The 13,464-nt window shown below is 33.5% G+C and overlaps 1 protein-coding gene across 1 annotated transcript; it reads right to left on the reverse strand.

Annotated features, from left to right (window-relative positions):
- Positions 1-1,539: 1,539 nt before the first annotated feature.
- LOC114269185 (Clathrin adaptor complexes medium subunit family protein) lies at positions 1,540-13,010 on the reverse strand. The gene is made up of 13 exons (XM_028210436.2): positions 12,803-13,010; positions 10,953-11,047; positions 10,151-10,354; positions 9,480-9,596; positions 9,245-9,373; positions 5,653-5,779; positions 4,937-5,040; positions 4,727-4,831; positions 4,476-4,570; positions 3,574-3,661; positions 3,371-3,431; positions 3,172-3,245; positions 1,540-1,847 (listed from the first exon to the last, which is right to left on the reverse strand). The coding sequence occupies exons 1-13, from the start codon at positions 12,858-12,860 to the stop codon at positions 1,749-1,751; spliced, it is 1,356 nt and encodes a 451-aa protein (XP_028066237.2). The 5' UTR covers positions 12,861-13,010; the 3' UTR covers positions 1,540-1,748.
- Positions 13,011-13,464: the final 454 nt, after the last annotated feature.

Below are 13,464 nucleotides of genomic sequence, written 5' to 3' on the forward strand. Positions count from 1 at the left end.
AAAAAAGATTGTTGAATGCTTTAGAGAGAGAAAAAAACTAGTGAGAGAGAGAGAGAGAGAAGATTGATTGAGGTGAGGTTTGGATGTGTTACCTGTAAATTGAGCTTTCCTTGGAGAAATCGTTGATGAATTTGATAGAAAAGGAAAGGGGTTCGGATAGAAAAGTTGGTTTATTAAAAATTAATAGGACTTGAAGGAACAAATAATTTTATCTAAGACCTAATAAATTATAAGTTCACAAAATAAGACTCGTAGGTAAATGCTTTTTTTTTTTTGGTCTTTGTGTAGATTGATCATATATATAATTGTTGTTGTTTTGGTGAGGAATAATTTCAACAGAAAAGAGATCTGGAAAAAAAAATTTAAACATACCATGGAATTGAACAAATAAAATTTGGACAAATATGAACATTTTGTATAGAAAAATAAACAAATAAAAATATGGAAATAGATAGTTAAAAAAATTAAACAAAAAACAAAATTTAGATAATATTTGGACATATAAAGGATAAAATTGAACAAATAGTCAAAAAATTAAACAAATAAAAAAATATTTAAGCAGATAGTCAAAAAATTTAAATAAATAGTTAAAAAATTCAACAGATAGATAAGGTATAAAAATGGAAATAAAATGTCCTTCAAAACAACGAATAGACTACTCGCCAAACTATTACACAAAAGATAAATCTCTCACCAACCAAAAAATATCCATTGGACCTAATGCTTTAACAATTGCTAAATTGAACTTTTCAACAATTTTCTCTTTACTAAAAACCCAGAAGGCTTTCACAATTCACATTACCTGTTCTAAACTCTTTCTTTTTGTTTTGTTTTCTTGTTTCATAATTTCTGCAAGGATAGTAGAAGAAACAAATACAACACAAACTAACAAATACAACACAAACTAACATAAGAAGATAATATATACAATCCAAACATAACCAATCTTAGACGAAACTTTGAAAGCAAACACCACAAGAAGACATGCTCTACTAGAAAGACAGAGACAAAAACAAAAACAAACAAATATAGACCAACCATCCGTACTAATCAATAGGCTAATCAACTGTGAGGAACAACACTATCAATTTTAGGCCTACTCAAGAACAGTACCACCAAATCCCATATGTGCTGGAAGGACTTGAAGATGATAGGATGCTTGGTCCGGAAACTCAATGACTAGTGGGTGAGTAAGTGAGGAAGGGAGAACTAAGGCAGTGTGTTGATAACTAGCCCATTTGATTAGAAGATGCAATTATGGCCAAAGGTCTGAAAATTTCTAATTGAGAATGCATTACGTGCAAAGGTTTTCTAGGGAAGTTCTTATACAAGGGATAGGACTAGTAGGGTGACTAAAACGCATGGTTATTAGGAAGCATTTGGTACTGTTAGTTGAACTTTTTAGCGCACTTCCAAAATTATCAAATAGGTTGGTGTATAAGAACTAGGGTTGACAATATGAGGTGCAGTCTTGACAAAAAGTCAATAACAATAAGAAAATCATCACCAGCAACTAAAAAATTTCTGATAGGCTCAAAATTCGTTAAATGAGAGAAGATAAGATAGATGTTCCCTGGTCTTTTAGTGAATGATTCTTAACAGCATGTGTATGTGAATATATGCATGATGTTACAATAATTTATATAATCAAATTGATAACATAACAACATAACCAAGTCAAGCAAAAGAAAACAGAACGAAAGGAAGAAGACAAAATGGAAACAAAAGAGACGAGTGTCTTCCCTATGTCATATGCGAGCAACATAAGAATTGGCCTGGGTAACATATCTTACCCATCGATATGGATTGTATGTTTTCGATTTCTTGGCTATCTGCAAGTACTTCACCTGCATCAAAGGACAACAGCAAGAACTAGGCAATCAAATAAAAGAAACAATCCAGCCAGAGTTCACTACTGATTAATATTTATTTATTTATTGATAAATAAGAAACAGTTTTTTTAAAGAACAAGCATCAAGATGATGCAAAAAATACAATGAAAGAGAAAAACAAAAAAACAGTTTTATTGGTTAATATTTATTTTTGATAAGCAACAATTAGTTATACATTATATGTACACATATATAGTGACAAGGAAGCACGGGTGCGGGTACGAGTACGGTACGGGTACGAGTGCGGGTACGCCGATTCGGCAAAACTCAAAAAAAGTACGATACAGGTACGGCTACGGTACGCCGATATTTTTTTATTTTTTTTTAAATATAATTTTGATTAAAAGATCCAACCTACAAATTAAAATTAAATATCAAAACTAAAAAAAGAACTACTCATTTTCCTATAATTTAAAACCATTAAGCGTTAAAAATAATATTTGTGAAATCTCTCACTTTGATATGTTATGCACTGTGAATTTGTGATCATAATTTATTTTTAAAATCTTTCTTTTTGCTCATCAATTTGCTATTTTTATAGGGTGAGACCAAAGAAATAACAGGAGACCAAAAAAAGATTTAAAGTTAATTACCAACAATAAAGGAAAAAAATTCTCAATTGGTGCAGGTTGTCAATTGCAATTTGCATAATACATAAAATTGCATCATTCCCAACAACTACTAATCAACTAATACAGTATCAATTTTTAATGTTTTGTGCATAAACTTTAAAAGTTTGTTATGATTAAAGATTTTATAAAGAAATTCTAGGAGGATCTAAAGCAAAAGCATAATGCATAGTCATACACAGAACTACCCTTTATAGGCCTTGTTATTTTTTTTTGTTCAAATTGCTTTTTAAAAACATTAAAATCATTTGTTGATATGCTTCTACAATTTATACAGACAAACAGGTCAACAGAGAAACATCAAAATTACTGATCTGCAAGGGCACCAAAAAAAATAAAAAAAAATAATAATAATTGCTAATTTGCAAGGGCAGAAAATAAAAAAAAATAAAAAAATTGGCCTTGGCGTACCCACGCCGTACCCATGGCGTACCCATGTCGTACCCGAATAAGCCAAACATACCGGACCCTCTTTTGCCGTACCCGGTACGCATACCGCCGTACCGGTACGCATACCCGCACCCGGTAAGTACCCGGTACTCGTACGGCACTATTTTTGGAGTACCCGTGCTTCATAGTATAGTGACCTAAATTGTCAATTCATGATAAAATGACTAAATTGTAATCAGAAAAATAAGGAAGAATCTTACCTGAAGCCTTGAGGCATTATACATTGGTATTGTAAAGGTCATGCTGACAGGTCCAGCTTCCTTTGTGATGTTTCCTATTTGAACAATTACAGTAGCAAAATATTAGGTTAAATCTATCACTAGAACAGATAAATAAACTCGCTGAAAGCTCTCGGTGAGAATTAATTTTTCAAGATGCTTGATAAGAATAAAATCATACCATGTGATTCCTGTGAAAATGTCAGCTTTGCATGCAGTGTATGTTCAGATCCGCCAACAACCTGGTGTGCATTGCACCATTCAGTAATTTCTTTAAACCATAAAAATAATTGCTACTGCTTGAATACCAGATCTTTTTGTATAAATTGAATTCACACTGAATTTAGGATGCAAAAGCATGAGAGCATTAAGAAGAACCATTGCCTTTTTAAGAGCCCATTCAAGTCTCTTATTTGACTCCTTGAAATCAGTCACTTGACCAACTGCACCAGGTTCCAACTCAAAACTAACTCTGAAAAACGAAGCGGAGCATGAACAAACATCAATACTAAGATAAAAATGAAGCTGCTGCAAAAATAGACTGGTCTGCTAGCATTAATTCTGACAATTCTCATTGCTTATGTATTATGTTTCAGTCAACAATTTTTTGAAAACACAAAAACTAATAAAATCTGAAGAACTCTCAGTGAGATTATTGGTGAAGTTGTTAACTGAATTTCTCACACAGAACCAGAAATTCAAAAAATTGTTTCAATATGGATTTAAATTTTTTTTTTTTTTTTTTAAATGATGGCCCAGTGCAAGATGCTCCCAATAAAATTAAAATGGGGTCTGGGAAAGGCAAGAGATGTACACAACCTAACTCCCATTTCTAGAAAGGCTGTTTCCAAAACTCGAACATGCGCCGCCAGGGGCGCTAACGACAAGCCTTATTGTTGGGGCAAGATGCCCTTATGGATTTTAAATTAAAAAATAAAGACATGCTGCTTCCCCATCTGATTATCTTAACAGTAAAAGAGATGCTAATGATCTTCAGACATATTGTGCATTGGCCATTCCTTTTTATGTATTCAATACAATTTAATACCAGGTGCATCAAATATAATTCCCATTCCCATCTCCAAAAGCATGCCGCGCTTACTTATTCTCTGAACTGTGCCAGACGTATGCTTTCTTGGTGAAAACATCATCAATTCATTAAAAAGTATCAAATAATATCACAAATATTGCTGACAATCAAAATCTAGGTACTAGACCCCAAAACAAAAAAAAAATTAATTTTATATATAACCTTCCAAACCGAAATTAACCGTAGTGAACAATACCTAGCGGTATACTTTGGCAGTGGCATCTGCACTTGAATGCTGTTTGCATTGATGCTTGAAGGAAATTCAGCACGTATTTTCAGAATCACTTCAGCCTTAAACAGTACAGGCAAAAGAAGATTAAGACTAGACGAGAAATTTTGAGAATTGGCATTCCTAACAGAAATTATCTGAATAACTGGCATTTCCAGATCACTGCTGCAAGTACAACCTTTTCATTTAATTAACTACACGAGAAAGTTAACATTTACCTTAAGTGCCCCAGCTTCTTCAATCAAAGTGTTAATACGAAAAGGAGGCTTGAATTCTTGAGTCATACGGTAATTCATGACAGGAAATTCACCATCTGGTGGCACCTGAAAATTTTGGCAAGATGAGGCATCCGTTTTAACCATAGAGAGTTTAAATAGGCACACTCTGAAATTCATCTTTCAAGGTTACATTGTCTTATAATTACTCACCAAACTGAGAGTCCTGTCAATCTCAAAACTATCAAGATGTACAGATTCATGGAAGTTGCAATCATCTAGAATCACAGCTCCAGACCCAGAGGAACCACTATAGTCTGTCCAGAAAGTAAATATTTATTAAGGTGATGAAGAACATATACAAAAGATTGACAAACACTACAAAGAACTTATTTGTAACAGGATAACATCATAATTTCCAATCACAACCCACTACACCATAAATGCAGAAATGATAAAAGAATAAAAAGGAAATATATAATCCTACAACAAACTTAAAATGCATAATTGTACTAAGGTTAAAAAATAACGCCCAATTAGTACACATTAATGTGTGTTTGGGAGGAAAAAGATTGGGTACGCACTTAACCTTTCGTATAGTGCACAAAGTGGTTGTCCCAAGACTTGAACCCATAATCTCAAGGTTATTAAGCCAAGGTTTTACCATTGAACCAATGGTCACCCCTAACTGCACTAAGGTTGAAAAGAAAAATAAAGACAAACACAATAATATCCAAACAAAATTAACCGTTCAATTAAATTTAAAAAAGACAAATATATATATATATATATATATAAGACTACACTAAAAGGGCTTCTTATATTTGAACTTCTATGCTAGTCCATGCTTTTCCACCTCTGGAATGATGACATAAAAGCATTAAAAAACAATAAGTCATATTTTAAAGGGAAGTAAAACATGTCAATACCATAGATTGATCTCCCGCCTCTTCCTATGCTCAGATCCTCATTGAGAGCTAACCGGATTTCAGGATTGCCACTAAGATAACTCTTCATTTGAATAGTGCCATCAATCTCAGAAGTCAGTATATATCCCTGTTCAACCAATAACATTTTAATGATTATAAACTGAGGAAAAAGATTGACAACAGAATCAAACATTATAATCCAGTTTTGAATATATCCAAGACAAAATCTACATTTTAAAATAACTTATCGGTATAAAATCATTGCTGCTTAAGAAAGCAAAAAATATTATTTGCCCATAAAATATGGTGGTTGTTATTTTGACTCAAAAATAATTTTGCAACATTTTTGTCGGCTGTTCACCCAATGCATTCTTCTCTCATTGCAGGGAGCAGGTCATCCAAAAAAAAAAAAAAAAGACTGCAGAGACACAAACAGCATAAAAAATAGGTCTATATATACCCTAGTGATAAAGATTATGGAAAGAAGAAAAAGAGCAAATCAGGAATTTCACATAAAACACATTTAAGGCATCAAGAATTAAAGATTTGGATTATAATTTTGAGTCTTCATGTCATTATAGTAGGTTTTAGTAATTATGGGTATAATGATAATTCCAATAATTGTTGGACATGGGTTGTAGGGGTTACCCATGGGTTTTATTTTGGGTCAAGTTATTAAATGGATTATTATATATGAGTTTTATTATGTCTAAAATAATCTTAATGGTCAAAAGTCGAAATTTCCTATTTTGATATTGAAGTAGAATTAGAAGTCATTAAAGTTTCCTATTATGATTGAAGTAGAATTTGAAATCATAGTTGGTCTAGAATTTGAAGTCCAAGTTTGCTAAATATTTTTTAGTTTTTAAATTTGAGAAATAGTCCTTATGGAATTAGGAAAGTCTTTAGCCTATAAATATATGTGTAATCTCAATGATTCAAGAGCAGAGTTAATATTATAAAAATTTGAGATTATGTTTGTGTGATTAGCCTATCCCTTGTGAGGGTGAAGCACTTCTCTTTATTTCTCTCTTCTTCTTCTTCTTCTTCTTCTTCTTCTTCTATCCAGCAAGGTTACTGTTCACAGTGCTTAGAACAACCATCCAACTGTCCCTAAACACTTGTGTTTTCATTCTCAAAACCCTACCCTTTTACAAACCCTTTAACTCCTTTTCTTTTAAATATTTCTACAGTCACAAAATCCCATCAAATCCAGCCCTACAAGTCTATTGTCGCTACTGCTAGTATACTTAAACCGAACTCACTACTTGTAGAAAAGTAATCCCTACTCGTCCTACATCAGCTATGGTATCAGAGCCTCGAGATCCTACTTTTAGTCTCCATTGTTTTTGGTTTTTTTTGACAAAGATGTTTTATTGAGTACGATGGTGACAAACGCTGAATTGAATTCCAAGTTCGAAGTCTCCTCAAAAGATTATGAGGCTACCAAGGAAGATGTTGCGATGTTAAAAGAGGATTTTGCGATAATTAAGGAGGATGTTGCAACAATAAAGAGTGATGTGCATACTATCAAAACAACTTTAAATGGATTGAAAACTTCCATGGAGAAGTTATTGGCTGCTGTTTTAGAGAAGACTAATATCCAAGAGCAAGAGGATAATAGTGTTAAAGATTTTGAAGAAGGTATGAAAGAACAAGATGAACAATGCTACTAATATTGAGGATATTGAAGAAAGGAAGGCGAAAATTAATTTGCTTACTAAAGAAAGCATGAAAGATCATCATGATTAATGTTTTAAAGCCAAGGAAGCCAAAGAGAATGATGAGAATGCAACTGAACTTTCTACTCTTCACAAGAAAAATGAAATTCACATTGAGTTTATTATTCCTGACAAATTCAATGTGGTAAATGGAGTGATGACAACATTGAACTTTTTGATTTTCTCATCGTTCGTTCTAAACAATCAAGTTAAATAGTTGCAAGTGCAAGATTCTATAATCCTTATACTTTAACATTATAAAACTCGAGGTCAAGTTTTTTCGAATGGAGGGGAGAATGATAAAGATCATGGAAATAAGAAAAAGAACAAATCTAAAATTTCACATGAAGCACATTTAATACATCAAGAATTAAAGATTTGGATTATAATTTTGAGTCTTCATGCCATTATAGTAAGTTTTAGTAATTATGGGTATAATAGTAATTCCAATAATTGTTGGACATGGGTTGTAGGGGTCACCCATAGATTTTATTTTGGGTCAAGTTATTAAATGGGTTATTATATATGAGTTTTATTATGTCTAAAATAATCTTAGTGGTCAAAAATTGAAGTTTCCTATTTTGATATTGAAGTAGAATTAGAAGTCATTAAAGTTTCCTATTATAATTGAAATAGAATTTAAAGTCATAGTTGATCTAGAATTTGAAGTCCAAGTTTGCTAAATATTTTTTAGTTTCTAAATTTGAGAAATAGTCCTTATAGAATTAGGAAAGTCTTTAGCCTATAAATATATGTATAATCTCAATAATTCAAGAGCAGAGTTAATATTATGAAAATTTGAGATTGTGTTTGTGTGATTGGCCTATCCCTTGTGAGGGTGAAGCACTTCTCTTTCTTTCTCTCTTCTTCTTCTTCTTTTATCCAGCAAGGTTACTGTTCACGTCACTGTTCACAGTGCTTAGAACAACCATCCAACTGCCCCTGAACACTTGTGTTTTCATTCTCAAAACCCTACTCTTTTACAAACCCTTAAACTCTTATTCCTTTAAATATTTCTGCAGTTACAAAATCCCACCAAATCCAGCTCTATAAGTCTATTGTTGCTACTGCTAGTATACTTAAACCGGGCTCACTACTTGCAGGAAAGTAATCCCTACTCGTCCTACATCACCCAGGTCTTTCTCGGGTCATATCTAAAGGTGCAGCTAGAAATTGTGCTGAAGCCAAATAGTTAAGACAAGTCTGTAAAACCAAGGAATCTGCTAAACTCAGGAAAATGGAGACAAAATAACAACACCAACCAAAACAATGGTGGATACACAAGAACAAATTCAGAAAGTGGTTAATAAATCCTACTACTAATATAGCCCATCAAGGTTTTGCTCACTAAGGGTACCACAGCTTCTTCTTCTTCTTCTTTTTAATTCCTTTTTGAGTAGTTAAGTAACAAAATTACAGTAGAACACTGCCAACAAAAAAGAAGTATACCCCACCACCTATACCCATATGTAGAACGATAACAGTCACCCTAATAGAAGGTACGGTTTACAACTCCATATATTGACAGAGGAAAGTGATGTACATGTGAATCCATCATGTTTGAATTGAAATAAATAATGTTGATTTTCGTATGCATTATTTTAACTAGTGATCAAGTATCAATGTCTCTCTACAGGACATAACCACCACAGTTCCAAGAGCTTCCTTGATCAAAGGGCATAACACACAGAACAACAAACTGCTAATTGTCATCTTTTGTCCCATTCACATGATTTGACCTGTTTCACCCCATTCTCATTATTTTCACAGAATTCCTGACTGTCTTCTCTTGACACAATACCACAATTATTGCAGCACTTGGATAAAATAATATCACCAAAATTGATTAAATGAAAGACATAGATACTTACACTGGAGCTGAACGTAACACTTATTTTCTCAATTATATCCACAAAAATTTCCTCCCTTTTTCTACCCCCTGGTTCATTTGCTACGACAGATTTCGTGACAGCTGTTCCGGGCATTCTTTTGGTCCCTTGCTGCATGCGTTCAAGTTGTAAAGCCAACCATAACATAAGGAAAAAATTAGAATACAGTGCGACCTGAGTCTATTTATTTGATTATGTGATTAGGCAAACACAATACCATAAAGATGCCAGCAGGGCCAAGGGTTGGTAAGCGTGCAGCTTCAACCACAATTGGCTCATTAAATACATAGGACTTCAAGACTTCAGTAGATGTTGATTGCACATAACCAAAATCCTGGCACAAAGAGAAGAGTATCAAGTCATATTTAAACTCACGAGCTTCCAGATTTTAAAAAAAAAATAAAAAGAATAAAAAAATAAAAAACAAAAAACTCACTCAGATTTTGTGGTACTATCTATTCAACAATAAGTAGATTGCTAGATGCCATGACCAAGTTACTAAACTTGTTCATTTTCTGGTCTTTACACAAGCAACTCTTCTTAAGCAAAAATAAATCTAAGCATTTCATAAATGTTGCAGTTGATTTGTATCTGGTGAAGTTTTCATTAAATGAAAAAGTTCTAAAGCTAACCAAGTGCTCATGCGATTAATTTTTGTAGAAACCAGATGTTAAAAGAAAATCCATCAAATAGAATAATGAATCCTAAACACATTTTAATGAACTATAAAGCTTACTTGAATTCGATGGCAGGAACAAAGTGATTGAATTATCTTTCATAAAAAAAAGGCATGACAAGTAGCATAGTGAAGGGCATCTACCTTCCCCATTTATGATGCTCAGAAAACAAAACAAACAACACAGATACACAACATGACAGAGTACTTACAATAACTTCATCTAGCAACTCATACACAAGCACAAAATTTTTTCGAAATGAATCTTCATTGAGAACTCCAAGATAATCTTTGATGACACGTGCAATCCTTTGTAAAAGCTCCAACACAAGGGAAGGTGACACATTGGCTCTCGTGGTTGCAACAAACAGCAATCCCACAACCTTCACATGGAAGTAGTTCACACCATCCACATTCTATTGAAGACAAGGAAGAAACATGTGCTAATGTCAGTAGTATGCATTGAATTAGCCGATATTAGGACATAAATTCGTGGCAAAAAAAAAAAGTGACCCAGTGCGTGAAACTCCCGCTAAAGTGGGGTTTTAGAAGGGCAAAGGCAAGATGTACACAACCGACCCCACTTTTTGAGCAATTGTTTTCATGACTTGCGCCACCAGAGACAATAATGCATGGCAATGAATGAAAAAGCTAGAACAACGAGACAAGGGGGCCATTGCAGCAGATTGTAATTATCCCAACTGCGGGGTCCATATGGTGTGAACTTTAAGATTTCAAGTTTGACAGTAATAATTAAAACAAACTATGTAGTAAGCCAAGAAGGGATCAACAAGTAGGTCAGTTAAAGTCTTAAAGATGCTACAAGTTAGATGGATGAATCTTTCTTTTCAAATTATATGCCTTATAAGTCTCAAAAGAGCAACAAGGTTACAGAACAGATAGAGAACCGATGTACAAGTCATTAAGAGAGATTGTTTCAACAGGACACTATATATATATATATATATGTATATATTTGGCAGCCATTAATATTTAAAAAGAAAAAATACCTACAAAGACAGGTGGTGCCTCTTCTTCACCATCTTCTTTCCAAAATTTCACTTTACGGAAAAATATCTCCGCACTTCCTTTTTGTACATCACCACGATCTGCATCAGTACAATTATATAACCAATAAAAGTCTCCATAGTAAACAATAAGGGAGGGTTCCGAAGAAACAGTTTCACTTAGCAGTCAAACTGAGTCATCCTCAAACTTCTAAACAAGTCCAATTGCTTAGTTAAGAACCCCGGAAAAATTAAGTAAATACTTCTTGAATGTAGGCCCAACAACAGTTACACAAAAAAATGACACAGGGAGGGTGTCCATTTGAAGTAGATTAATAGAACAAATGAATGCTAGGAAATCAACACAAAAGTACATAGGCACAACACAACAATGAATTCAAATACCAAAATCAGCTAATTACCTCGCATTGCATAGTTTGTTAGTTTCTGTACATCATAAATTTATAAATATTGTGCACATAACCATTATTTGTTTTTTAATTGATGTATATTAAATCAACCCAAAACTGTGGATTAACTCCTCCACAAGACCAGGCAGTCCAGGGCCATTATCTCTGCAGTCAGTAGTTTTGAAAGGTCTTCAGAGGAGGGAGAAAAAAAAGAACATTCAAATGGTTACAGGAAATTGGGTTCAGCCTTAATGTAGACATTGGCAATAAAAACAAACAAACAAATAAGTAAAATAAAGCAGGATTACAAAATATTACGTTATGTCTAACAAACAAAATTCCCAAGTAGTGTACACCAAATAACCCAAATCAGAGCAAGCAAAAACTTAAGGTTAAACAGTGTCTTCACCTACTGATACTAACAAAAACATTACTAAACCTACAGTTCAATTACGTTGAATTGTAATTCTTACGATTTGTGAACTTCATATTTAACTAGGGTAGCCCCAAAACGGCTAGCCTAATTGTGTCACCCTGCAGACTTGTGATTGGTTTTCTCCGTTTGGCAAATGAGAAGATTAAGTTTACCCACCTAAGTGAGAAAAGAAAAAAACACATTTGTTGCCTCTCACCATTTTCTTTGGATGAACAAGAAATAGAACAAAATGGACGTGACTTCTTATATTATTTGCTTGGTATTTAAATAAGCAATTTAGGTAGGGCAAATTTCACTTTGCACCCCACACTTTACACCCAATTCCACTTAGCACCCCATACTTCACACCCAATTCCACTTTGCCTGGTTAACCCCTAGACTTGAGTCAAGTTACAATTGGACCTAATCGTATAACGTCATTCAAATACGAAGGGAGGACTAAAGTCACCAAATTTCACTTTGCCCAGTCAACCCCTAGACTTGAGTCAAATTGCAATTGAACCTAGTCACTTTCAAATACCAAGGGACTAAAGTGAGATTTCACTAAAATACATGAGGCTAAGTACCAATGTGAATGTACTAAAATGGAATTTTAGCAAAAAAGAGGATTTTAAGTGGGACAATTAAAATACCAAGAGTATAATGGGCATGGATGTAAAGTGCAGGCTACAAAGTGCCCATTTAGGTATAATACAAAAATTTTATACACAAAGACTTCCTTTCACACCAAATCTCACCAATTTAGGCGAGAAACACAAGATTCAGTAAAATTGTGAAAAAAAATATTTGGATTTTCAGATTGATTCCTGCAGATACTGCAAAATTTTATCCTAAAACAGTACAGTTTTCACTAAATGATGATCAGGTAATGAAAAGCAAGTGGAATTAGAAGCACAACCCTATTTCCTGATGAGATCGGTAAAAGCAAAATTGCGAGTATGCATGTATATATACAGATGTATATATGTATGTACAGAGAGAGAGAGAGAGAGAGAGAGAGAGAGGACTCACAGTCGCGGAAGACGATGTTATCGCCTCTCTGAGACAGCACAAAGAACTGAGAGATCATGGCGACGACTACCCTTCGCTTTGAAGTGCTGCGAACGACCTTAAACTCTGTTCCGATTTCTTCTATTTATATATAACCTCCGCCTCGTGAGTTGTAAGCATGTTTTTAATTAGGGCACTTTCATTTTTAAATTGAGTAATGGGGGTGTTTGGAAAGAAAAAAAAATAGCTTAATTTAGGTTAAAATTTATAAAAAAATAAAATAGGCTAAAATAGTTAATAAGATAAAATATCACATCAAACTCATAATCATTTCACTTTTTCTCTCACAAATATCACATCCAACCATAAAAAAATCCAATCATCTTCCCAAACACAAAAATTTTAGCCTACTAAAATAGTCAAAAACTAAAATAGCCTACTAAAATAGCAACTTCCCAAACGAAGCCATTATCTTCTCACCTAAACTATCACTTGTTTTTCACACGCACTCCTATGCTTCTATTTATTTCAATTTAATACTTGAATTTATTTATAAATTGATCAATTAGACCTCTCCCGTTACCTTTCATCCACAATTAAACGGAATGTGATGAGTTGTCCTCTTGAACTATCTTTTGAAGGGAATATAAGTGAATTTCCTACTATTTGCAACCTCTTTATTC

This window comes from Camellia sinensis, chromosome 3 (genome assembly GCF_055761805.1).
Source record: "Camellia sinensis isolate YWXY chromosome 3, ASM5576180v1, whole genome shotgun sequence".
Classification (NCBI taxonomy): Eukaryota; Viridiplantae; Streptophyta; class Magnoliopsida; order Ericales; family Theaceae; genus Camellia; species Camellia sinensis.

Bases quoted from the DNA above. Each gene is read 5' to 3' on its own strand.
- LOC114269185 (XM_028210436.2), bottom strand. From the start codon at position 12,860: ATGATCTCTCAGTTCTTTGTGCTGTCTCAGAGAGGCGATAACATCGTC. The intron at 3,662-4,475 runs GTATTGTTCACT...TTCGTTTTTCAG, and splicing joins CTGCCAAAGTATACCGCTAG to AGTTAGTTTTGAGTTGGAAC. The intron at 3,246-3,370 runs GTATGATTTTAT...TTGTTCAAATAG, and splicing joins ATTTTCACAGGAATCACATG to GAAACATCACAAAGGAAGCT.